The 27,526-nt window shown below is 31.0% G+C and overlaps 2 protein-coding genes across 5 annotated transcripts in view; one reads left to right on the forward strand and one right to left on the reverse strand.

Moving 5' to 3' along the window:
• Positions 1–1,401: 1,401 nt before the first annotated feature.
• Positions 1,402–27,218, reverse strand: LOC135840224 (uncharacterized). Of its 4 annotated transcripts, none has more exons than XM_065356648.1 (9): positions 27,092–27,218; positions 16,766–16,824; positions 10,274–10,385; positions 8,949–9,105; positions 7,260–7,385; positions 4,318–4,473; positions 4,105–4,222; positions 3,748–4,005; positions 1,402–3,655 (listed from the first exon to the last, which is right to left on the reverse strand). In XM_065356648.1, exons 2-9 carry the CDS (start codon positions 16,797–16,799, stop codon positions 2,103–2,105), a joined length of 2,514 nt encoding a protein of 837 aa, XP_065212720.1. In that variant the 5' UTR covers positions 16,800–16,824; positions 27,092–27,218; the 3' UTR covers positions 1,402–2,102. The 4 variants fall into 4 exon arrangements, with proteins under 4 accessions (XP_065212720.1, XP_065212719.1, XP_065212718.1 ...); XM_065356647.1 differs by lacking the exon at positions 27,092–27,218 and adding an exon at positions 21,544–21,934; XM_065356646.1 differs by lacking the exons at positions 16,766–16,824; positions 27,092–27,218 and adding an exon at positions 15,144–15,270.
• The window catches only part of LOC135840225 (FMRFamide receptor-like), a 59,869-nt gene continuing 57,817 nt past the window's right edge, over positions 25,475–27,526 (forward strand). Inside the window, exon 1 of the mRNA XM_065356649.1 lies at positions 25,475–25,633. Within this exon, the coding sequence (XP_065212721.1) occupies positions 25,531–25,633 (103 nt within the window). The 5' untranslated portion in view covers positions 25,475–25,530. The remainder of the gene's footprint in view (positions 25,634–27,526) is intronic.

The raw sequence follows: 27,526 nt of genomic DNA on the forward strand, positions 1-27,526 counted from the left end.
TATGTGCCTACACGATTTTATTTGCTTCAATGGCAATACTCAATTCAATTATTGCTATTTCGTTGATTATTAGATGAACCAGTAAGTATGAACGAATGAAACATTAATAAAAGTACCTACTTATGTATTGTATAGGTAAGTTATTTTGATCAGAGTTATTTTTTCTTATTGCCAGGGGACCCAAAAATAGTCATTATAGTGAACTCAGGATTTTAGTCAAGTTTCCACTAGAAACAAAAATAATGTAGACTTTTTTTTTGAAACCCTTTTCTTCCTCTTACTTGGTTCAATTGGTATCGCAAAATTATTTTCTTAGTTATAATTTGATTTTTCTAAAGTTTTGAAACTCACTTTTGACATGAGAGGCTCAGAAAGTAAAGAAAAATCAATTGGTGCCTGTAGCTTTAAAAAAATTTTCTTCTGGATACAGAGAAAAAAAGTTAGATTGTTAAACTAGCCCCACCCGCCAGTAGATTGAGATTGGGGTCCCCTTGGAAAAAAAACGTTAGGTTAGGCTGGGTTTTAGAATTTTAGTGCACATTCTTAATAAGTACATAATTCGGGTGATTTCATGGTCCTTTCTCTTAGAAAAAATTGCTTGCAAAAAGTAAAACGGCAAGGAGTTTACGACATTCTTTGAGGCGCAATTAATTACTGAAATGCAGCAGTTGCGTGATTACTGGAAAAAAGTGTGGGCGCAACTGATTTATTTTTTGCTATTGAGTCGCTGCAAAACTGACGAACGTACATTTTGATGGTATGTTGAGTGCTTATATTTACCTAGGTATTCCTTTAAACACTTGGAAATTTTAAACCTTGTGCTTTGTGATATCCCACTTTTCAGCAGATTCGGAGGTAATTCACACATGATATGGAAAAAACATTTCTGAAATTTCAATTTTCCTTAAAGTAGTAGAAAACACTTACACTCAATTTATGTAAGCATCGACTGCTGATGCTTTTCAAACAAAATCTATTTTTAAAATCTGTAAAAAAAAAAAAAAAAAAAAAAAAAAAAAAACACAGTATTTCAAGTTAGGTATTCAAAACTTTGAAAAAAAAACAAAAAAAACATACAGGATTCATCGAGAGCCCGAGAGATTTAGATCTAGTGAGAAATTGTGTTACCAATAACATACCTATATGGGCCACGCATCTACTTTGATATTCTGAAAGAGACGTGCCAATTTGTAAGCAGACTTGTCTCTGTTACTAATAAATACCTATTCTTCCTTTGAGAATGACATGTGACATTTGCTAAAAGCAAGTATCGAACATAATACTAAATTTGATGTCTAATCCATTTACCTATTTCATTTTACTAACTCGCAGCTTCAAAATAAACTAACTTATTTGAAAACTTGTTTAGTCAAGTTTCACCACATAATAAATAAGTTTGCCTTTCGTTTGTCAAACACGTCTATTTAAATAATGTAAAATCAATACCTCTAATAGCTTATACCTAAAAGTACTTAGGGTGTTACTAAGTCATTTAGATTTATGCTCAAGTAATTACACTCGATGATAGAGACAAATCAGACTCTCCCCCTCAAAAAAAAATGTAACTGGGTATTAGGTACACATAAACAAACAAAAATAAATTCTGACAAAGGTAAAGGTAAAGACATACTGCATTATTTTAAAAATTGAAAAAATAAAATAAAACACGATCAAAAATTTAATAAATATTAGGTAGGTACTTAATTAAAATAAATCAAAACAAATTGTACTACAATATAAATTTATGTAGCAATCACATAAAAACAAATTTAATATAGGCTAATTAAAGCTTCGTAAATATAAAATTTTTAAATAGGTACCTAACTTTTTTAAAAAATCAACTCGAATAAAAAATAAAAAAAATAAAAATAAGCGCAAAAATGTTACAGCATTGGTATTCATCTCACATTTTGATACATCACAGATTCATATAAATACGCATTCTTTAAAAAAAATAAAATAAATCGTGAAAATGATAAATTAAAAAAAATAACTCTAACTCATCATATTCTTTTGCAGTCTCAGTCCAATAAATTACACGTATAAGTAACTGTACAGCTTCATACTATGAAATTTGTAAAACATTGTAACAAAAGCCTTGGTTAACTAACTATCTTAGATCTTCTATTGAGAAGTAACTTCTTCTGTTTTTCCGAATCGTTATCTTCGAAACTCATCTGGGAATGAATACAATTTTGTAAAGAATTGAGTGTTTTTTTCAGCTCACTTTGAGTATTGGTTGTCAACGAAACTGATCTAGATAAAGGAGGAGAACGTTTATGCATTTGTTTTTCTACCCATCGTAACATGGTGAGAACAGCATCCGGTCCGGATAAACGAAAATCTGCAGCTGTCTGAACCATAGGAGACGAATCTACTCTGAATGTACAGGCGATACCTCGCAATGCCAACATAGCTTCTTCATTACCCGCATAGATAACTCGTACTCTTTCTGACCAATCTACTCCATAGGTTGTCCTCAATATATGAATAGATGCCCTGCCTTGATCCCATTTAACAGCGGGTTTCGCTTCAATAGCCATGTTTCCTTTGTGTGGCACGAAACCAGCTTCTAAAAATATATCGCTGGCCCTTTTTTCGATATCTTCCCGCAGATGAGGTGGTGTTTTTCGGTAATGAAATGTTAATAGCATACCTTTATTCTCAACCCACGCACCGTCTCGACAGACCTCGTCTTGTAAACGTCGCATCAATTCGGTTAGTTTTTCGTCAAACTGTCTAGGAATAGGGTGAACGAATTTCGTACCGTCGGGGTGCAGGATTTCGAGACCGTGGCTTCCGGCGTACGTGATTTTCTTGATGTTGACCATTTTCATTAAATTCTTCAAACTTCGTCCCGATATGATGGCGACGTTTATATCGCTCATATTCGCTAGTCTTTCCAAGATACGTCGTGTTTCTTCGGATAACTGAGCCAAGTCCGGGTGACTGGTCAAGTGTGACAATGTACCATCGTAGTCGAGAATCAGACTTAATTTTACAGCGCCTTCGATATGATTACTTAAATATAAATCGAAATCTTCCAGTTTCAATTGTAACTGTTTATTAGCCAGTGGGTCGTTTTCTCCGTCTTCCGTTTTCAACGCACCCATCGCCGATAAAAACGAAGTCATCCAATAATTAACGTCTAAGCACTGTTCGCGATTCCTTAATTGAGTCATTCGTAACTCTCGTTCGTCCAAAGGCATAGTTAAAGCTCGATGAATCGTATTCGCAGTTCCGTCCAGTTCGTAGGGATTTACCAGCAATGCCTCGTGCATCATTCCACCAGCTCCGGCAAAAGGCGATAAAATCAGCACGCCGGGTTCTCGAATTTGACACGCGACGTATTCTTTGGCTACCAAATTCATTCCGTCTCTGAGAGGAGTGACCAGAGCGACGGCCGAATCTCGATATAAAGAAGCTAGTTGTTCTTGACCAACGCAACCGTAAATGTACCGAATAGGTGACCAATTTGGTTGCGAAAATCTGCCATTTATGCGTCCAATTAACTGATCCATTTCATCTTTCAACTGTTTGTATTCTTGAACGTCGGTTCTCGAAGGAACGGAGATTTGTAATAGGCTGACTTTCTCCAAATATTCGGGGTGTTTTTCTAGTAATCTTTCGAAAGCTTTTACTCGATGTACGAGACCTGTCGAATAAACATGATTAATTTAAAATTTGTAGTTTGGACATTTAAAAAATAAAGATTTATAAATTAGATGTAAGAATATGCGCATTTACCTTTAGTGTAATCCAGTCGATCAATGCCTAAAATAACTTTGACTTTATTGGTATCTTGCAAAAAATCTGCAGCATCTTCAGCCAACTGTACGAATCTTTCGAATGGTATTCCAATTGGTAAAGCTTTTACATGTACGGTTCTTCCAGTCAATTCGACAAGCATGCTATTTCGATCAACCCGGCAACCCAAACGCCGACAGCAACAATCGATAAAATTCAAACAATAATCTTCGATATGAAATCCAACGAAGTCATACGCTAAAACAAAAAAATGATTCGTCGATTTATTCGAATTATTCAATAATGTTTTTTTGAAAACTATTATCTATTCATGGTGTTTTATTTAAACCTACGTACATAGCATTCCTTGAAGAATCTGATCATCCCAGGGGAATAATCTCATCAAATCCCACGCTGGGAACGGAATATGAAGGAAAAATCCCAATTTACAACGTAAGTTTTCCTCTTCACATTTCTGTAAAAAAAAAAATGGAAATTGAAAAATATTCAAAACCAATCAAGTTGTCGAGTATTTAAATAGGTATGTCATTTTAATTCTGTCTCCCTTACGTGTCGAATATGTGTAGCTGCTACCAGAAGTTGGTAATCGTGAATCCAAACGATCGGAGTTACATTAGTTTTTCCTTCGCTGTCTAAATCTGCAATTATTTTTCTCAAAGCTTGGAGAGTACATTCGGCAAATTTAGAATTGACAGCGCAATACGCCTAAAAAAATTAACAAAATTGAGTAGATAAGCTTGCTCATTGAAAAAATTTAAAAAGTTGAAATTTGATTTCAAAAAAGTAGGTAGGTACTCTAACCCTGTGGGCACGTTTGGCACTCGGGACGCAATGCCAGCGAAAAAGTGCCAAAATCTGACACTAAGTGTCACATTTTGGCACTCAGTGTCAGATTTTGGCACTCGAGTGTCAGACATTGGCACTGAGTGTCAGATTTTGACACTGGAGTGTCAGGTGACGACACTCGGGTGTCAGGCATTGGCACTCCAGTGTAAAATGTTGGCACTGGAGACATTTTCCAATAACACAAGTCTCAATTTTTTAGTTTTTAACAACAAAAACGTTATTGTTGTTTAAAACTTTGCTTGAACATTATAAAAAAAAAATCGCAAAATTTCAGATTTATTGAAAATTGAATTTTAATTTAAAATTACTTAAGTTCAAAAAATGTTTATGCATCAAAAGTTTGAAATCAAGTTTGTTGGTAGGGTGGTTTAATTATAACCTTATAATGAATGAGTTGGTGAGTGGTTTCAGAGGAAAATGAGAGATTGGAAATTTTCAAATCTATTTTTGGATAAAGGAAGAGTCCCGATGAGGCCATTTTCTGGCCCCGCCTAATTTTCCACTCAATCACTCTAAAGTATAAATGTTGTAATAAATGTCCGAAATACGAATCGGTGGTTGGTTAACCCAAAATGACCATTTTCTGGGCTCCAGGGGTTCCCAAAGTTGTGATTACAAAAAGAATTTTAGGAACCACTGAGTATTATTTTCAAAACCTTTTTTAGGGTAAAATATCTGTTTGAACTCGATAAACGTTATGCGAGGTGATTTTCCTATTTTCGAGCCTCGGGGTTAGAAATGGGGGGGGGGTTTGATTTTTGAAAAATTTTGGAACCTCCATTTTGAACCTACCCCTTTGAGCCCCCCTAAAAAGCTTTTTACAGTTCATTAGTATCTGAAAGACCTTCATCCTACCAAATTTTGAGCTTAATAAAATTTTCCGCTGGTACTCAAAAATCCAGTTTTCCATTTTTTCGCAATTTCGAAATTTTGGGAACCCCTGAAAAACTAGAAACGTACGATTTGCGCCAAACGTAACGTTTTGAGGTATATATTCAATTATCTTGATGAAAAAGTTTAATTAAGCTTCCTGTATATTCGTAATTTTGAACCCTTTTTTTAGAGCCCCCCACTTTGGGCACCTCTAAAAAAGGTGTTTATGTTTAAGCACAAAATATTTCAAATAAATTGAAGAATTTACATTTGAACCACACTGGCAAGTGCTCGGTGATTTTTCATTTGATTTTTCCAGTAACTTTTAAAATTAAGCTTTTTTGGGCCAAATTCTGAGATTTTATACTTCGTTGAAATCGTGAAAACGTGATTTTTGCGTTTTTTCTAAGAGCAAAATCTCAGAATTTGACCCAAAACAGCTTAATTTTGAAAACATAAAAATTTCTTCACTGTACGTGTAATTATTTTCTTTTCAAAAAAAGAACAGGCGCTTTTCCAACAAATAAAAATTCGTTTTTTTCAAATATTGAAAATTTTGAAAAAAAAATTTTCAAGGGTAAGTAAACCTCAAAATTAAAAACACTTTTCCAAAAAAAAGAATTTTTATTAGTTGAAAAAAAAATTTTTTGAGAAAGAAGCATTCACTGGAGCTTAAGAAAAAGTTGCAATAAGGTTTCAAAGCAAATTTTTCTCGTATTCAAAAAAAATAAATAAAATGAAAATATTATTGATAATGCTGATCCTAAAAACTTTTCTTGAAGATGAGTTTTTTTTCAAAAGTCATAGATTATATTCTTTTTGAAAAAATCTATGACTTTTGAAAAAAAAAAACTCATCTTCAAGAAAAGTTTTTAGGATCAGCACTATCAATAATATTTTCATTTTATTCATTTTTTTTGAATATAAGAAAAATTTGCTTTGAAACCTTATTGCAACTTTTTCCTAAGCTCCAGTGAATGCTTCTTTCTCACAAAATTTTTTTTTCAACTAATAAAAATTCTTTTTTTTGAAAAATATTTCAAATTTTGAGGTTTACTTACCCTTGAAAATTTTCATTGAGAAAAAAACGAAAAATTGGAACCCCTCTTTTTAAAAACAACATTTAAAAAATAGTGTTTTTTATAAAGAAAAAATAGAAAATTGGATTGAATAAATTTAAAAGGATAGGTAATAATTTCAGAGAAAAAAAATCTTCAAAATATAATTACTAGTGTCTAAAAAGTGCAGTGATGCATGCTCAAGTCAAAATGAATGAGCAATCTACTAACAGCCGCTTCATCGCGGATAAATTATGCATGACGCGGTGGCGTAATTGGTAAAGCAGTGGACTGCCACGCAAGAAACCCGGGTTCGAGCCCAGTCGGAGCCGAAAAATTTCATTGGAAAAAAGCGGGAAAATAGGAAAATGGAGATAACTGCACTCAACGAACTCCTACCCAGGCAACACTGCCGCGAAAAAAATACTAGATTCGACAGTAAAACTTTCTCAAACTTTTTCCTCGCTGACACTGGCACTGGCACTGGCACTGAAAATTTGCATTGCGTCTCAGTCTCACATTGACGCAATGTATCAGTTCTCAGTGCCAGTGGCACTGACACTGGCACTCTGACACTATGACACTGGCACTAAAAATTGGCATTGCGTCCTAGTCTCAATTTGACGCAATGTCAAATACTGGCACTAAAGTGCCAAACGTGCCCACAGGGAAGCCTACAATTATTTGATTTTAGATGGAATATGTGTGTTTTACCTGCCATGCATCGGCTTGAAATACAGCTCTGTCTGGCATAGAATGAAATAAGGGCCATAAAGTACCATTGCAACAACCATTGTAGTAATCTTCGAATTCTTTTCGATCAATATGAACCGGTATAATCTGTAAATATAAAATTGCAATATTATATGTACAGTTAGGCACCGGTACTCAAGTATTTTAACAAAGGATAAGTATGTACCTAAGTTTAGGTAGGTATAAATATAGACCTAAAAAAAATACTAAGCTCATTAAGGCATATATCTCATGTTCTCTTGTTGTGTAGGTAGTAATGATTATTTATTTTTTTCTTTAATGGCACATAAGATACCTAGATTGGGAATTTCAATTATTATTAGAATTATTTCAAAGGTCAAAATTATCAGGTTGATGACTGATGAGTATACATTTTTTCATCCTCAGTTCTTTTTTCCACTTTAGAAATGATTTTCATTCGTTGATTGGCTAACTAATTTTCGAAAAGTAAGTACATAGATAAGATAGGTACCTATAATATAGAATTATTCAAAGGCAAAAATCAGTTTTCAAGAAAATTTAATACTAGGTACCTTTTTTTAATGATAATAGATGTTTTGTATGTTGTGTATTTCAACCCTACCGAGACCTTGAAAAAAGATTACTCTTCTCACCATTGCCTTTTACTCTACTTAAGGGGTTCCAAAAATCGAATCATCTTGTTTTAGATTTACTTAGTAACCCGTTAAAAATGATGTAAGAAAATACGTTAGATGAATGTGTTGCCTACCCTCAAAATTGTAAGGGACAAAATAATAAACGCTGTCTAGAAAGGAAAAAATAAATTATTTTTTTACCATGAGATTGGATAGTAATCACATGAAAAATAATGTAGGTAGGCTACTTTTTAAATTTTGAACTCACTGGAAAAATTATAAAAATAAAATGTATTCAATTTGTCGATGTGTTATCCAATACTCAATTTTCAGCAAATAATCTATCCTTGTATGGTTAAAAAAAAATCAGTACTTTCGTTTTTCTTTCAATAGTGTTTGCACCTTCAATTTTGAAGAAAAATTCAGCTTCATCTAACGATTCTTCTCGGTTGTACATGATTACATGCAAACCTTGAATTGGGCCACCCATTCTCCTGAGACTTTGTATAATTAATTCGAAAACTAAAGGAGTAAAGGGGCCAAAAATTTTACTTTGATTTTATAATAAAGCTAATTCGTAGTGAAAGAATATTTTTCATCTGTCTTAAAAACCTCAATTTAAAAACTTCGGGAAAACTCATAACCTTTTCTTATTATTTAAATTAGAATCAAAGTACTTCTTATTGTTTCAAAAACATATGCCAGAGCAATACTTCTAATTTCTATTTTGTAAATTTCAACAATTGTTGTACAATTTATAAATCAGACATTTTGTTAAAAAAAAAAAAACTGGATGTAAGGTATACTATGTAGTTATGTAGGTACCTAAATAAGTAATTCCTTCTGATAAATTATCAGATTAAAGAATGGTCTCAATCATCAACCATTTCTTATGGCCTTTTCCACATGAATACCCCTTTATTTTCAAAAAAAATTCAAACCAGTCTGATAACTTCCAGGACCTTCTACCTTTACCAACAAATATCTATAACTACTACTTTTTATAATTTGTATTTATACAGCCACAGGTAGATGTAATTCATTTTTAAAATACCTGACTCGATAATAAACCAGCGGTTGGCGCTTTATCTGCAGGATCAGCTTCAGGAATCGGGGCGTTAGGATCAAGATCGTACATTCCAGACCAACCAATCCAAAGGCCTCGACATTCTACCACTACAGGCGCTACAGCTGTAACTAAACCTCCGGCGCTAAAATAAATAAGAACGGAGAATTAATATATTGTACGAACAACCCCATCACATTTTATCATATCGAAAACCTTTTCGCATGCACCCACATCAGAAAAGAGTATAGGTAATAATAAGTTCAAATAATGTGAGAATTTCTATCAAAAAGGGAGAAAAAAAAGAACTTCAATTTTCGCGAGTTGAGACGCATTTCAAAACACATTGAAGCCTTTCAAATTATGCAGGTAATTCATGTAGGTAGGTATGTATAGGCACTTAATTAATTTGTTTATATTCGTTTACTGGTTCACTCATTACGGAACACCGTTTCAGCTAATTTAAAGACAACAACAAAAACAGAGTAATTATCCTACGTAGGTATCGAATAATTTCAATCCGGGAAATTTGGAAATTTCTAGACGCCATTTTATAAACAGAATTTGTGATTGTTGAGCATTGTCAATATAGTCATGTCAGTAAATTGGTCATCTCTGATAGATAAACAAAATTCAATTTCAGCGCAATAAGTGTACCTAATCTAACTGCAAACAGTATTGATTAAAAATTCAGTTTATGCTCTTATCAAAGCTCATTTTTAACATTTGTATAGTGCGTAGGTAGGTACTAGATACATTAGGTAAGTAAATATGCAAACATAGGTACGCTTAATTAATTCTCAATTAAATTCTTGATGGATAAATTATCAGACAATAAATTTTTACGATTATCGCACTTGAAAAATATAGGTAGTACCTATACCTATCAAAAATGATCTTACACTCATTTTTTAAAAAATATTTCCTAAAGGATAGATACTTCGACCCTAGACTCTGTACGAGCTTCATTATACATTTGTATAATTCAATGCTCCGTTTTCATTTCAATACACAATAAACAAATTAAGAAACGTCATTAACATACTCTCGCACAAACGTTACAATCGTGTTCTAAAAACCAGTTTTCTGATTTACTAGTCAGCTGTATCGATACTTTAACCTATTGACCAATAAGTTTTTCAACGTATCCTTTTTGAAGGTTATCAATTTGTTGTCTAAAGGTTAGGCTACCAATGCACAAAAGAAAATCTTCTAAATGATGATGAATTTTCACGTCTCAACGCTCCGACATAAATAATATGTACTTGCAGTTTATCGATATAATAAAAAAAAGCGCCTAGCGTGATACATACCTCGCCTTTCTTATTAAACTGGCATCAGGTTGTCGGTGCAATACGAAAGGTAACCTATTTGAAACCACTATCAACGGTCCATTTATTTCTAATTTTCGTTTAGCGCTGACATCTGAAAAAATAAAAAATAAAAATATATGAATACCTAGACAAAGGTAAATAAATTAAACAATCATCTTTTAAAATATGAAAAATTATTCATTATTCAATCCTAATACAAACAGGTCTTATACCTATTTGTAATAAATTAAAATTACAGGAACCAAATAAATAAACTTAATAGGTAGGTACTGTAGGTTATCAAAATAAAATATTAAAGAAAAATTTGAGCTTCTCAACAAGAAAAAAAAAGAATAGCCGTATTTTTTTATTTTTTTAAATGAAAAAATTGCTTCAAAAATATTTTAAAATTCGAAACTCAACGCTACCAATCCACTGTGTTAATTTTTTCTCAATCTGGTCCAATTTTTTATGCAGTTTTATTACGAGTTTTTTTTTTTAAATTTCTTTTCGACAGTAAATTTTATCTTATTATTTGATCATATGGCGAATTTACGCAGCCTACGATAACACGTTTCTTCTAATAAAAAATTTTCCCCAGTAAAAAGTAGAATGATTTAATTTCTTTATACTTCTGGTGTTTTCACTTTATGCCGTTTGTAAACAAAAACAAACATTCTCAAGGTTAATGGTATGTGTGTAGACTGCAGACACTCTTTCGTTCAAGAAAAGAAACATTTGTTAATGTTGGACTGAGTAGGTTTACGTAGATAGGTATATTAGCTTGTTTGTAACGTAATCAAGTACCTTACGATTAATTTTTTCATTAATAAATTAATTGTTGGGTATCATAATATTGAACCATGGGCATATATTGAGCAGTGTGCCCAGCTTCAGGGAACGTTACTTGTCCTAAATTATAACATAATATGTATATATAAATTAATTAATAACTCAAGTTCACTCGTGGAAATTTTCGTTAAAAAACAATTTTTAAAAAAATAACGAACCTATAATCTCCTATATTTCACTTTATAGTTGTAAAAAAAAAAAAAAGAAATAGGTAGGTAGGAATTGAATAAAAAAGAATTTGTGAAGTTCCTTCGTCCTTCCTATAAATTTTAAATACTCGCAGGAGTAAAATAGGCACCACGAATATAGGCGCGTTTAAAATATACATATATTTTTTTTTTAATGAAAAAAAAACAGTCATAAAATGTAGGCACAAAAGGTAATCAACTATAGGTATTCGGTAATAAAAATAAACAAACACCAAAATAAAAAACCTGAACAATTATCTCAACAAAAATGATACGAACCCGCACTCTCATCCAGATAATAAGATCTGGTGAACGAAAATCCATATTTACTAGATGCACTGGTAAAACTCATACTTAATTAACTTATTCGCGTCGTAGCCTACGAATACAGTAGTAATAATTATGAACGTAAAAATAATAATTGTCAGACATGCATGAAGCACGTCATCGTTTCTCCAAGAATGAAGTACGTACTGATAGCGACAGACCGACAGAGATACTACGAAGAGGAATCATTCGTGATTATGAGAATGAAACATTGAACGTGACTGGTTAGCGAAATCACGTGATGAAAAAGCTATCGGAAATGTACGATTTTTTTCATTACCCAAATTGTTTTTTTTTTTTTTTTTTTCTTAGTCTTATCATTTTAACAAAATTATGGAAATTACAAAATTGCCAGACGGAAAACTTCGGTTCTTTATTGAAAACAAATAATCGACGAGTTGCAATAGATAGGTACCTACCTACGTGGTTATGGTTCTAGACGAGTCAATGTACTTATTTATCTATTATGATAAACAAACATACCTAACTGTAGTACTTCTGAAATTTTCCAACTCAATTGAAAATAACTTAGATGCTGTACGAAGAAATCATACTCGTAGTTTTAAAAAAATTCAGATTAAAAATTTTTTCAACTCATTCGATTTTTGAGACGTACCTATCTACAATTTATTCCAAGCATAATATAAGTAGGTATAGGAAGGAACCTACGCAATAATTAAATCGCTATCGTAAAACAGAAATATAAATAGGTAGGTATTCGGTAAGTACATAATCATAAAAGTATATACTTTCATTGTTGAATACACAAAATGTATGTAGTCTACAATCAACGCAATATATTTCACTACCTACCTAATTAAAATCGAACATTTTTGTATAAAGTAAATACAATTATCACGTTAAAATAACTGATAGTTTTGGTTGAATAATTTGTTTCTAAAGTCTACAGAGAATGTAGCGTTAATACGCATCATTCTGCAAATGGGACACTATATTAGCCACTCGTAATAATTATTTGCTCAATAACAATAAGCACATAAACAACGTAGGCGTGTCTGGCTATAAAAACTGATAATTTTTTCTAAAGAAGAAAATTTCATGATTTTTCGTATAAAAACCATTCATCAGGCTCTCGATTCGTTTTATCCATATAATAGCAGAGTGTGGGCTATTCCAAAAATGAAGTTGAACAAAAAAACAACCACAATTTCTACCATTTGCTTATTAATAACATTCAGATGTCATTAAACTCAGTTAAAAGCTAATCATCAATTGTGTACGATGAATCCAACGAAAAAAAAAAGTCCAAGAAACCCTACAATGTTAATTTACAAACGGGTAATATCACAGAGCAAATTAAAAAAATCGCTGTTCATCATTTTTTGAATTAATTAAGGCATATGTATGCTGGGTCGTGTGTTGTTTATGATTAAAATTAGTCTTTTTCAATTGTTCGTAGAGTGTGTATTGGCCAAAATGTTTCTTCATTTCTCCTCTGGACGCCATTATATATTTTCAGAGTAAATATGGAGATCACTTTTATATTTAGATAAGATGTGATATTTATTTCAAAAATTTGCGTGCGAATATTTAAAGCTATGTTGTATATGAAACTACATATAAGAGTACCTACTACAAATACATCTAAAATTGTAGCGTATGTATACAATGTAGTATAGTGCGTGCTTATTATATACTTATTTCAGATTTTGGCAACTGTATACCAACTTTTAAACTGTGTATTATTGACCCTGGCTTTCAATACCTACATACTTACTTATTCATTTAACGTCAGTTTGATAATAAACAAACTTGTAATACTTAACGAATACACCAGCCATTTTTTTTTTTTGAATATTGGTAATGTTGGTAGGTCTAGGTACCTAAGTAGGTAGATACCAGAAATAAGCTCGTGAAAAATAATCATTTTAAATTCAAGTATATTAATACTGCAGGCTATAATTGAATTATTTACACCGAAATTAGCAGATGTTTGAAGATCAAAACTTACAATAATTAAGCATTTTAACGTTTTTACTTGAAAATACTATCAATATGAACATAAACGAATGAATTGAAAGACAACAAGAGGTACAGAAATAGAGAATTTTAATTTTACTATAGGGATAGTAATGTTAATGCACTTGATGAGAATAATATTACATAAGCCGTAAGTAAAACTGAAATGAGGGAAGCAACTCATTGTAGGTACGCAATTCACAAAAAGAGTAAATCTAGAGTCAAAAATCTGAAAATCAGTTTCTGTGCTGAACTCTGAACCCGGATGAAAGTTGACCTTTCTTTAGCACACTGAAATTGCTCCGGAAGACAACGTTGCGATCAACTTTCACTTGAAAGTGTAGTTTTTTAACAAGTTGAAAATCTCATATTTTCAAAAAATTCCAAAATCGCCAATTTTCATTGAAAATTACGTTCTAGCAATAGCAAAAACAAAGGAAAGTTAAGTGGTTGTAACTGATTTTGAGAGGAAGAGAATGGCTGATTTTAGAATCGACGTCAGTAAAGAAAATTAGATTCTCCATGCTCTCCAAAAATTTTATAATGTGGTTCGAAAGTGCAAAAAATTGAAGACCATCAATGTTCTATGCATTACTATCATCTTTCTGTAAATATTTTTTAAAAAGGTATGAAAAGGTTACCACTTTTCAGATAGGTAAGTATAGGTACTTTACCGTAAAAAAAAAAAAATTGAAAATTATTTCAAGAAAAATTCTATCTAAATTTTTTGAATACAAAATCGTGAAATTAATTTTCCATCTCGACATATTAAGTATTTTTTTTTATCGCTACGAAGTTAAAAAGTTGAAAAAAACTTCATTTTGAAAACAGTTGTTCTCTTCTATCAAAATATCATGTCATCGTTGAACAAAATAAAACTTAAAAATTACTTCCCACAAACTCACTAGTTGAAAACGTGCATTACCTATACCTACATTTAAACGAAAATTTGCCCATAAAAATAAATAATTATTCTTCTGAATTTTTTTCCAAGTTTCCTATTTCTACATTAAAAATAGAATAAAATACAAAAAAACTTTCCAAAAAAGCAAAAGTTTTTTCATTTTATTTTTTATTTTTTTTTTAAGTTCAAGAACTGTGAGAGAGGCCATTGACCTATCAAGTACAGAAAAAACACGATAACCTACTCAAATAGAAATCTTTTCTTACAGACGTAGGTACCTATACAAAACATTAAACATTTCCATATAATGTAGGTACAAAATCTTGAATTTCTATTGGTTTATTTTCCAATTTTCAAAGTGAAAAAATTCAATCAAAAAACACGTATTAATCACGTGTGCAAACGTGATATCAGTTTTCAAGTACCAAGTATATTATATACCAACGTAATAGGTACTTGTTGTTGTACGTAGATAGGTAAGATACGTCGAAGTACGAGTACGAGTACTTCTCAGGTGACCAACTACTTATTTACGCAGGAGCTCGATAGAAAATAAGTGAGAAATTTGAGCGAAAAAAATCGTAAAATCTGGTCGAAATTTAAAAATTTTTCAACTTACCTAATTTCATATAACGAGAAGATGTGAAAAGAGGCATTATTATACCTATTTTTCAAAACACGTACACAGAACGAATTGTTCACAATTCTCAAGTTATTAGATCTAAATATTCGAAAGTTTACCGAACCGAATATTTAATAAGTAGGTAGGTATTTGTATACCCAACAAAAAACGTTCAACTGAATCGCAACGAACGAAAACTTTGACTGATAATATAAATTAATTATACGCTGAACAATAAAAAAAAATATTATAATAGGTATGTTGGGTAGGTAGATACGTAAAATAAATAAATGAATCAAGAACTTTAATCCGCTTGTATCGCAGATTAAATAAAAATTTGATGACCGACTGCTTCACAATTATTTAAAATTTTTATCATTGTTCGTCATCTTTTCATCTTCGATAAGCCAAGTATTAAGTATTATTATTTGAGATGAACTCAAATAAGTACGTAATTTTACAAACGTGAGAAAATACAATAATTCACATATGAAATTTGTAATCGACGAGAGGCAATGTATATAAGACTTTTCCTTTTACAACGAGTGTATTCTTTAAGGAGGGACTTGTTGTGTCTTGGTTGGAAAGTTCTCAAAGTTAAATCATTTTGTTTTAAATACTCGTAATAAAATTGTCAATTTAGACTTGAAAGTAGGTATCCAAATCAGCTGTCCCATCTTCCCTGAATTTTGATCTCTCAAGATGACTCAAAAAAATTCTTAGAATACGCTTCGCTATGAGAAAATATAATTTCCCAGATTGTAATTTATCATCTGTAAATAACCCCCAACTTTTTCAGTAACGTGGAATAAACAAACAAGTGTGCTTATAAAATCTACGCAATTTTATTTATTTTCATCCAACTGATATGATACGATATTTCGCAGCCAAACATTCCCATACGAAGTGTCAAGTGAAAAAGTGTTTTTTTTTTTTACGTAGGAACCTCTCACTTCATAATAATTACTCACTATATATACGACGAAGCGAGAGAAAAAATTTTAATCCGTGGAATCAAATTTTTAACATTTCCACGATTAAGTGAACACTCGCACAGCTAGAGTTTAAACATGCTACACGAAAATAGTAAACAACGAGAAATTTTCTTTTTGAGAAAATTTTATCATTGAGTCAACTCAGAACTACGCTCTATAAATGTTCAGCGGCCCATATGGATGAATTAAAAATGTGTTGGTAGCCTTCGTATCTTTGATATCATGAGCATGGTATTGCGTATGAGAAAACTGAAAAATATATCATTTTTTAAATACCTACTTATTCGAAATTAAATGCTCATTACGATGTTGGTACCTACTACCTACCTACTTCAGAAGTTCATTAACTCTTAACCATGTTATTGGTGACGTGTATCAAAGACAGATAATATTATCGTGAACCGAAGAAAAGAGTACCTATGTAATCTTTTTCAAACGCGCAAATTTCCTCGAAAACGAAAAATACTTATCTGAACATTACAAATTGAAATTTTAAAATGTATCGATAATTAAGTATACTTACCTAATAATTAATATTACGTTTTTAAAAAAAAATTTTGAATAAATTAAGTATGTAATCTGTAATTCAAAAAAAAAAAAAAAAACAGAAAAGTAATTTCTTACCGATAACCGGATCCTTGACTTCTTTCTGACACATTTTGCTTTGCAATCAAATTGCAATTCTGTAAGAGAGAAAATATGTACACACTATTAAGAATTGTTCATATCATGTAGGTATAGTACTAAGTAGGTTAATAAGGTTGGTTGGTAACAAACTGTTCGCAAATTCACGCAAATCTAGATTAACAGCAGGATCAGAGTATATGATCGGTAATACCAAGGTAAAATTTCCACAAACAAATTGAATGAGGAGAAGATGGGAGAGATGTTGATGACGAATCATCTAACTATATCCCAAATTTAGCAGAAAATCATTATATCATAAGTACAAATAATATTCAATAGGGTAGGTATATTATTATGGTGTGTCATAAATGACCAAACTCCTTAACGTCACGTTTTCATAAAAGCTCAATTATGAAAGTTACAGGAAAATTCAAATGAAAAATTATCGAGCACTTACTATAGTGTGATTCAAAGGTAAATTATTCAATTTATTTGAAAAAATATGCGTAAACGTCTTTTTTAGGTGTGCCCTGAGGGACGGCTCTAAAAAAAAGGGTTCAAAATTACGAATATAAAGGGAGCCTAATTGAACTTTTTCATCTAGATTGAATATATTGAATACGTATATACCTCAAAACGTTACGTTTGACGTAAATCGCAGGTTTCTAGTTTTCCAGGGGTTCCTAAAATATCGAAATTACGGAAAATTTGAAAAATTGGATTTTTGAGACTAGTGCAAAATTTTATTTAGCTCAAAATAGGATGAAGGTCTTTCAGATACTAATGAACTCTAAAAAGTTTTTTAGCAGGGTTCAAAGGGGTATGTTCAAAATGGTGATTCCGAAATTTTCCAAAAATTAAACCCCCTACCTACCATTTCTGTCCCTCAGGGTCGAAAATATGAAAATCACCTCGAATAACGATTATCGGGTTCAAACAGATATTTTACGGTAAAAAAGTTTTTGAAAATAGAACTCAGTGGTTTCTAAAATTATTTTTTTATTCACAACTTTGGGAACCCCTGGAGCCCAAAAAATGGTCATTTTGGACTAACTAACCATGGATTCGTATTTGGGACATTTATTGTGTACAACATTTTAAGAGTGTCTGCGCCCTGTTTTCTCGTACCGATACCTATACGAAAAAAATTGAGATTGCTTCATTGGTTTAAGTGCATCAAGCGTCATCATATCTGCCATGCAGATAATTTTCATTTTAAAACTCATGTTAGGTACCAAGTATACACTTTTCATTCGGGTTTACAAGATGATGAAATTCGATTCTTAAATGAATTTTGAATTCGAACTCATATGTAAATTTTACATTCAATTATGCTATGTCTCCATAAAATTTGTAATCTGAAAATTTAGTCGGGGCGATGAAGACTTTTTCAAAAAACCATAAACATGTGGTTTCAAATCGATTACTCGATTAGTCATGTAGGTAAGCGTGTTGCGAACTTTGTTTGGGTAATGAATTCAAATTTTGAATGAATCATCGCCATCATTCCACGTGACAATACATGACTTTCAAGCTACGCAGCTTGACAATCATATTTAATCTGATGATATGTGCTATAAAAAAAATTAAAAAATAAATAATTGAACACAGATGAGTAGGTACTAGGTACGTAAGTGCTGGTAGTAGGTCTAGGTACGTAGTTTCTTGACATCATCGCAGTTTATGACGAGTATAGGTATTGCGTTTTAGTATTAACCACGAGGTAGGTATGCGATATAGGTAGGTATTAGAGGCAACGAAAATAAATAAATGGGCTAACTTGTACGTAATGAGAAGTCTCAGAAGTCCCCAAAAAACATCATCTGCAGTTTTGCTACATTTGAAGACTTTCGTGTGAGTGAAGACTCCTTCACAATTCCATGAACATAATTTTAATTTTAAAATTAAAAAAACAATAATATTTCTCCTCAAGTTTTTGACATTTTGAAAATTACGTGGTATGATCTTTTTCTCTAAAGATTCACGCCATTATTTTTGAAACAATTCTGAAAATTTCATCTCAAAAACGCTGATTAGAATTGCTTTCGGAGGTAGGAGGGGAGAGGTAGAAGTATTATGAAAGTATAATATGTATTATCTGGATCGTTATTTAAAAAGTTTGAATGCTCATTTCATAAAGAAAACATTTTACATCACAAGATTTTTTTTTAAAACGCTCACTCACCTACCAGTTTTGGTTTTTTTTTTGAATAGAAAATAAAATGGAAAACTTGATCTTTCATAATAAAGAATGAAAAAACTTCAAATTGATTGAAATTTCTAAAAAATTAATTACTTATCTACCCATTAAAAATGTTTCTTCGCTAGAAACACTCATAAATTGATAAAATATTTCAAAATAATAGGCACTCGGAGCTTTTCAAGTTGATCAACGTACTGCTTTTTCAGAGCGATAATTTGAAAAAAATAAATAAATGGAACATTTGGATAATTTTTTAAAAAAAAATAAAATGAAAAATCACATTTTCTAACAATTTTTTAAAAATGTGTACGTAATTCATCTGTAATTAAATAACTTTTAATTGTTTTGAAAAATCAAGCGCACCAGAATGTTGCTCCTTTAGATTTCGAAATAGGCAATATGTTTAATAACACGAGTGTACAATTAACACGTGCATTCAAAATGGACGATCGTGTTATAGAAACATGTTTGTAAACACGTTTCTGCATGTGCCTCCTACATATTTCTGCAGGAACGAAATCGAGATTTCCAAATTGAACCAAAAAAAGCAAAAGACTTTAGGTAAATATTGAAAGGCTCCTACCTATCTTCCAAAACCGAGTTTTTCATATAATTTAATTTTAAATACAGGGTGCCCAGAAATATCGGGTACCCCTAAAAAAGTTTTCTGCTAAATACTTCGGTTGGTCACACTGAATGATAATAATGATAGCACATGATTGGTTGTTGGACTGGAGAGATATAACATTCCACCAATCATCATCTATTTCACGTTACTAACCTAGATATATTTTTAATGAAAAACTTTCTTTGGGGTACCCGATATTTCTGGACACCCTGTACAAACAGGTAGACACGCATTCGTTAACTTCATTAAGTAGGTATACCTTAGGTAGGAACTTTCAATATGTCCAATTGTTTGAGTCATTTTGGTTATCTTCTTTAAAAATGAAGAACGTCTCTTATTATAACCGATGCCTATCTTATTCAGGACAAAAATCGAAAATCTCGAAAATTAGGTAGGTAAGTAGTAGGTAGGTAGGTACCTAAAAATCGCAAATAAGAGTGAAATTTTAAAAGATAGCGTAATTGAATTAAAATCATGAAGAACTCCTTGGTGTAGGTAAATTTTTCCACTATTATTTGCATGTTAGTTAATGTAATAATTTCGCCGTTCATTTATCTAATTAATTAAGTGAACATCAAGACCATCGATAAACAAACGTGATGCATACATCATAAGAACTTAAATTTTCTATTCTAATTGAGATGATTGAAATTATTACATACTTTGTTCGGATGTAACGATAAAATGTTATTCAGCGCCAAGTTCAAAACGTCTAATGTAAGTACCTAATTTATGATAACAAAACGTGCATTTTGATACCAGTTACATAGATAGGTACTTACACATATCTAGACACCTATCTTATGCCCAAATTAAACCCTACCCATCTAATTTCAGTGAAATTTTATACATTTTACATATTTCTTAATTTCATTATGTACTTTGATCTCTTTATTCATATAAACCAGATCTACAGGTAGGCACTGTAGGCAGTATAGGTACATTCAATTCCATCACATGATACCATTCGACTAAACGATAAAAAAAATGTTGAAAAGGAAAAAAGACTAACTTAATATGACAGGTAAGCGTAAATAAGCGATGACCAATGAGGTCTGAACTTTACAGCCAAATACATACAAATTCTCTGACATTTTGCCAAATTACGTATTTGTCGACATGGGTTTATTTAACTCGTACGTAAATCAAAAATAATTATTGAGGTTACATTATTTTCGCCACAAAAAAAAAATATAAGCCTACCTATGTACTTTTCCCCTTTCCCATTCACCTATAAGTATGTATTTGGTTATGAAGTATGGAAAATTTTAAATCGTAAATTGTCATTTCATCCAAAATGAGACAAAATATACCTACGTATCAGGTAAAGTAACCTAACTATCTGTGAGAAAAGTACAACTGATTATAATTAGGTATTATGTACTTATATAAATATGGTAAGGTGTTTACCACCGAATATAAAATTTTAAACCCTCGTACCTAAAAGTTTTTTAATTTGTCAACTTATTATTATTGTGACTCCGCTTATAATTTATTTTAATCTTTATTGTATTCGTTTATTAACCAGAGCGACGAAATATTACAGTTGTTTCATTATGTAGAAATTAACCAAGAGAGCTTTTTTCAAGGTCGTAGGTAATTAAATTGTTCGAGCTGGAGCATTTATTCTATGTCACAAGGACAGATTTGTTTGCTTTCAACGACATTATTAAGTGGTAAATTAAAAATCTGGCCGAACAAATTTCAGCATCATTTTGATATCGTTTCGACGGTTTGAAATTCTTGAAAAATGTCAATTTCATTTTTCGAAAACTAAATTTCAAAATAATTTCAAACACAAAAATCAATCATCTAGGTACTAGATTATTAATGGATTTCGAAGACAGGTAAACTATGAAGTAGGTATGTGCATAGTACAAATTATGCATACGGATGACACGTGAACTGTTTTTTTTTTTTAAATTAATTTATAATTCAACTTACCAAATTTTTTAAAATTCGTATTTCATTAAATTAGTTCCTCTCCAAAAAGAAAACACTTCGAGTAAAATGGAAAAATCTCGTTTGGAACAGTTTTCAAACACTGATATTAGGTATATAATTATAACGTGTTAACCACATGAAACACACGCGAGCGAGCAAGTAGGTATATGAGAGAAAGTAAGTTGGAGGTATAGGGCTGTCCTTAAATTTTTTGCAAATCGATAATAAAATTTAATCGCGTGAAAAGTTCAAATCTTCAAGATAAGAAATAGTTGATATATATTTTAAAAAAGCGTAAATCTTCGCATGTGTGTAATGTACTCGTATAAACAAAAACAAACAATACAACTCGTGAATCGGAGAACGACTTGATCGAACCGAAGAGACAAACGTTTTAACCCAAACGTTCGTTAAATACTATCTGGTCAGAGATCGACGTATCGGTTGAATTTAAATTCGTACAATGTAAATATGTACGTCATTAACGATTTATACGAGATAAATCAGTCCGAAAATTCGAGCTTTTTTGGCCGTACCTAGATTACATTCGAAAGCAAACAAAATAAACCTCACGAATAGCTCGTAGGCGAAAATTGATTTCAAATTTCAAATTGTAGGTTTACCTATTTTATTTTATGGTACCTATCTCTACCTACATGATCGAAATTTCACGAACAACATTTTCCTGAAAGACGACCCCTACGATATCAACTTTTCATTTATAAAAATCACATCGAGCAAAAATAACCCATTTTATACGTATAAATAAAATTTTCCATTTTATTTTAAAAATTTCGCGGTCATCATACAGCAAAGTTCATTGAATCATAGTCTCGACATGAAAAATGTTATTAATTTGTTTGAAATTAAGAGCGAATGCTGACGTTATTTCGAGGAAAATCATTATAATGCTGTATTTTTTTGCACCGTGTAAAAAAATTAATTTTAAAATGAACGAACTTTGCCATAACGCCAAGTACGTAGTATAACGCATACTTTTATAGATTATAAGTGAGCATTATAATGACACGTGAACACATGTTGTCATAGAAGTGATCCATGATGCTTTACCCAACCAACGGCATATCGATATATATGAATTTGGGAATACTTATTTACGAACGTCAGAAGGTCAATCAATACAAAATATCAAACGCGAAAATCATTGTGATGGCGAAAATTTTCCGTTCAATTATTTACATAATAGATTTTTAAAAACGTGCTAATCGCGATACGATACTTACCTCTACTCAATTAACGAGTAAAGTACTTAATACGAAGGAACCATGAAATGACGAACTTTGATTTGAACAAGAACAGGCTGAGTCAAAAAAACGAAATAGGTACCATCCTAGTTCATTTTTGGATTTCTGAGGAGTTGAGTTCTTAAAAATTGAAAAAGTACAGTCTTTCACTATTTTTTTTTTTTTTTTTTTTTTTTGTCGACGAAAACAAACTAATGTGAACAATACTTTATTTCAACTTTTGCTAACTCAAATATGATCACTTTTAAGCCGTTGTGTGAGGGGTTCAAGTGGATTTTCAATGTTCTCTAGAGTTTTAAATTACATTGAAAGGTAGGTAGGTAGGTAGGTAGGTATATACCTACATTTAAAGTAAATTTTAGCATCGGAAACCTCGATTGGTGCTAATTGAGCCCCCTCTAGATAAGTTTAATCAAATGCAACCAAATTTCACGAGGGCAGGGCTCAGTTTGAAAATGAATTCCACAGCTACATATTTGAAATTACTAGAAAAATTGAAAATTTTCTGGATGCTCCATAATAGCTCAAAAATGGTTATTTACAAGTATAGGAGAGTTACTTAAAATCAAGCAAATAATTATTCATGTAAGCTAATTTATACGAAAAAAAAAACAAAAAAAAACAGCATAGGTAGGTAAGTATTTTATGAAAAAGTTGAAAAATTGGCATATTAATGTTTTTTTTTAAATATAAATTCTTCAAAATTTCAAAAATTCATCAAGGATTTAAAAATGATCTTCAATGCACAGAATTTTGCTTGTAGAAGTTTCAAGATATGCTGCGTCGATCTTGCATGGTCTCCTTCAAATTGAAAAGTTTTAGTTTACAAGTGGTTTGAAGTGGTTCCCCACCCTTGAAGAACTAACGAGGAAATAGTCACAAGTACATATCTACATAATGGCTACACATTATCGCTCAAAACAAAAATTTCCTGTCATAAAGTACTTGAAGGAGTAAGACTCCTCGCAGTTATTTTATTTTTCATTTTCCTCAATATGTATGTAGGTACATGCCTGATTTAAAAATTGTAAAAACAGCTACAATGGTTGAAATTTATGGAAATGTAATATTTGAAAATGGTTTTTATTTTAAGTTCTCAGATGAATAGAAAAGGTTCTCTCACGTCATGATTCACCACCATAAATTTTAAAAAATTATTCATTAGCAATTGAATTTCTAAGAAAAAAACATGGAAATTTCTTCAATTTTTTTTTTGAAAATTCAAGTTTTTTTTAATTGAAAAAAAAATTGTTCTGCTATTTAAATTATGTCAATACAAATAAGTAAGTGAAAAATATAATTTTGTAAAATTACACATCTTAAAAGCTGAAGAGGTATGAGCCCATTTTTTATTAGGTACTTTTCAACTTTGGGGATGAACTATCATAGAACCTTATTAGTTTGTTGTTGCAAAAAGTAATTTTAAACATTACAAAAATTTTACCCCCTCCAAATGCGATACTAACCAATAACTGTTTTCGTAATTTTCTCACTCAAATTAGACAATATTTACCTACTTATACAAGTTTTTTGTTTTGCTTTTTCTCATTTAAATTGGACAATTTTTTGCATGATCATTATGCAAAAAATTGTCTAATTTAAAGTGAGAAAAAACAAAACAAAACACTATACTTAATTGGCTAATCGCAAAATTATTATATTTTTTTTGAAAAAATCTACAATAATATTGTAGCCTACTCAACTCTTGCAGGTTACATTCATTTTCCTTGACAAGCTCCAATTTTACCCGAAAGAAAATGAATAATACACCGAAAGTTGAGCAAATATGTGTTGTTCACAAAACTTTTCGTCGTTAATCGACATTTAAAATCGTTTTCGCTTGATTATGATTAAGTGTTATTGAACTTTATGAATTTCCACTGAATGCAAAAAAATCATAAGGACTTTGTTCAATTTCCACACCTGCACTTCGTTTTTTTTTTCAAAATCCGTTTAGCTATCAACTCTTCAATTTGAAAGTTGGCAAAAAATCATCATCATAAAATTTGTTCAAGTTCGTCCATTTCCTCCATTAAAAAAGCGTGGAAAAATTTTTTCAAATTACATTTTGCTCCTTCAGATTTGAAAACAGGGAACGCCCTCCCCCAGAATTTTTTTCATTTCCGGTTACATCTAATAAACTAAGGAATTAGGATCTCTTTTTTTCCAGACAATATATAAAATTTTCATTCAAAAGGATTTTTTTGTTCGGTTTAAATTTTTTCAAGAAGGTGTTTAAGAACACGTTTAAAACAAGACGATACCCAGTTTATTTACGTAACCAAATTTGAAATACGAATCCAAGATAAAAAAAAACTTATCAAATGCATACAAACTTTAATGAAATTGAAAAGTACGTTATCGAAAATAAATTGCCAATTGCAGGAATCGTTAAATAAAAATAAAAAGTAGTAGTCACCTACACGTAAGGTAAAGTAAGTAGGTACGTTTACGTATATCAGTCTGTTTGAAGCTTATCTTTACTTCATTCAATCTCATTTTTTAATATTGAGTTATTATCAACCTGACTTAATCCGCAAAATTGGTCAAAATCGATTACCCGATCGTTAATTTTCATGTTAACTAAGAAATTTAAGTACCTACATGCAATTAAAATCAGTGGTTTTTTATTATAAAATACGCAGGTAGTTAACTTGCAGCCATCACAATAAATATTATATGTTTTCTATTCAATACGATAACGTACTTAGATGTATTTTTTATGCTTATGCATCGTTTGATTTTGACCAAAAGACGACATAAATTAGTCTTGATCTTGAAAAGTTTGCACGAAGAATCTCACCGTCTCACGCATGTTTTTGGTGGTAAGTAGGCTGTTCTTTTACTTTATATTTCTAGTTAAATGCGTCAAAAAAGTAAAAAAAAAAAAGAAAAATTAAATAGGTAAACAGAAAATAAAAGTTGCTGAAATGGATGGAGAGAAATGATTGAATCATTTTTCACGGGATAAAGTGAAAATTACTTATTGTAGACAGTAAATCTGAATTTTTCCTATTTTATACTTTACCAAAATTTCAATTTTCAATTCAGTTGAAATTTTATTTTTGAAGATTTTAAAATTTAAACCCAATTTTTGAAATTGAAAATCAATTTTGTCAATTTGATAGAAACGAATAATTAATAGCCTGTTCACTCCCGATAAATCTAACCGAATAGGTTTGAGAATAAAATTATTTAATGCTGATTAAAATCATCAAATTAGCGAATGATCGATTGATTATGGCCATGGGTATTTTCACTGCACAAAAACATCGTTATACTCATATTATACTGATTGAATCAAATTAGGTCTTTAATTGCAATTTTAAAAATAATCTCAAAATTATTATAACTTGAGAAAGTTGTCTTGCAAAAAATATGCTCATAGTACCTAGCTACATATAAGCCTATTTTCATAAGCATTTTTAAATATTGGGAATTTTTTCAACTTTCGAGTGAATTTCTGAAAATTTTATTTGAAGCTCAATATTATAGTAAACTTTAAATACTGGAATTTTTAATACAGTAGGTACGCGTGTCCGTGTATATTTGATTTCATTTGAAAAAAAAACTACTAATTTATGCCCATTTTTGTGGAAAGTATAAAATTACTCCCTCCTTCTTCACATGCTCAAAATTTTTTTTTTCAGTTTCATCGCCTCATCAATTATACTAAATTTTCCGCCTATAATTTAAATCTCCTTCTTTCTGCACGACAAAACTCTATTGTTAAGTATATTAGGAGCATTGCTTACCTATAGATTACTAGATACCCGCGTAATTAGTACTTCTACTTCATCTCTAAAAAAGAATCAAGCTTCAGGCAATAAATAGAAAATCATTTCAAGTGACATTAGATCATCAGTCAACATCTTTGTTGTGATTAATTCTTCCTATAATTTCAAACTAGGTACAAGTATTTTGTATTTTAATTTTTTTTAGCAATTTTTTACACTTCAGCATGCACTTTATAAAATATAAATTGGTGAGTCAAGTTAGATAGGTAGGTAAGCGTAGAGTAGAGGTACTCCCATACGTATTTACTTCCTATTTTGTGCAGTTAACAACAATTATTTTTCTTTCAATTTTCAAACATTTCCTTTTCTTTTTAGTTTCTTTTTCTTGTTTCCAAAACAATAATTTAATAGAATCGACTTTTTTTTTTGAGAAAAATTCCATTTTTAAAAATATGAATTCAATAAAAATTGGAGGAAAAACGTTTGCGAGGGTTGTTAATAATGATCATACATAAAATACTTAAATTCAAAATAAATTCATCTCACCTCAATATTATAATTTGTAACCAGCCAACAATCGCATAACATTCAAAACCAAAATAATTGGGAACTTGAAAAAAATGTTTAGGCAGACACTGAGAAACGTTGATGACTACTCGAAAGTTGTTTCATTTTTATACTGATTAAAATGTCTAGATTCGCAGACAGCAGATATGAATAAAGATAACTGTGCACTTGAAATGTTATTCAGTGATCAACTGATCATGCTCCAAAAGCAAGATTGGAATATTTCAGTCACGGAACTTTCGAAAAAAATGTTACTTATCAGTAAGTAGGTACATACAAGTATGTATCATAGCGTCGAGCAGTTATCCAAATCCACCAGACAATTTTGATGTTTCATAATTATTCGATACAAACGAGCTTATTGTTCAATTATGTAATATAGAATTTAATTACGTCCCACTCTCGAAATTCAAA

Source organism: Planococcus citri, chromosome 3 (genome assembly GCF_950023065.1).
Source record: "Planococcus citri chromosome 3, ihPlaCitr1.1, whole genome shotgun sequence".
Taxonomy (NCBI): domain Eukaryota; kingdom Metazoa; phylum Arthropoda; class Insecta; order Hemiptera; family Pseudococcidae; genus Planococcus; species Planococcus citri.

What these genes read in the sequence shown, in the direction of transcription:
- LOC135840224 (XM_065356644.1), bottom strand. Translation starts at nt 11,665, where the DNA reads ATGAGTTTTACCAGTGCATCTAGTAAATATGGATTTTCGTTCACCAGA. An exon ending in TTATCTGGATGAGAGTGCGG is followed by an intron (nt 10,386 to 11,592) that starts GTTCGTATCATT and finishes TTATTTTTTCAG; the next exon opens with ATGTCAGCGCTAAACGAAAA. An exon ending in CTGGTTTATTATCGAGTCAG is followed by an intron (nt 7,386 to 8,948) that starts GTATTTTAAAAA and finishes TTATATTTACAG; the next exon opens with ATTATACCGGTTCATATTGA.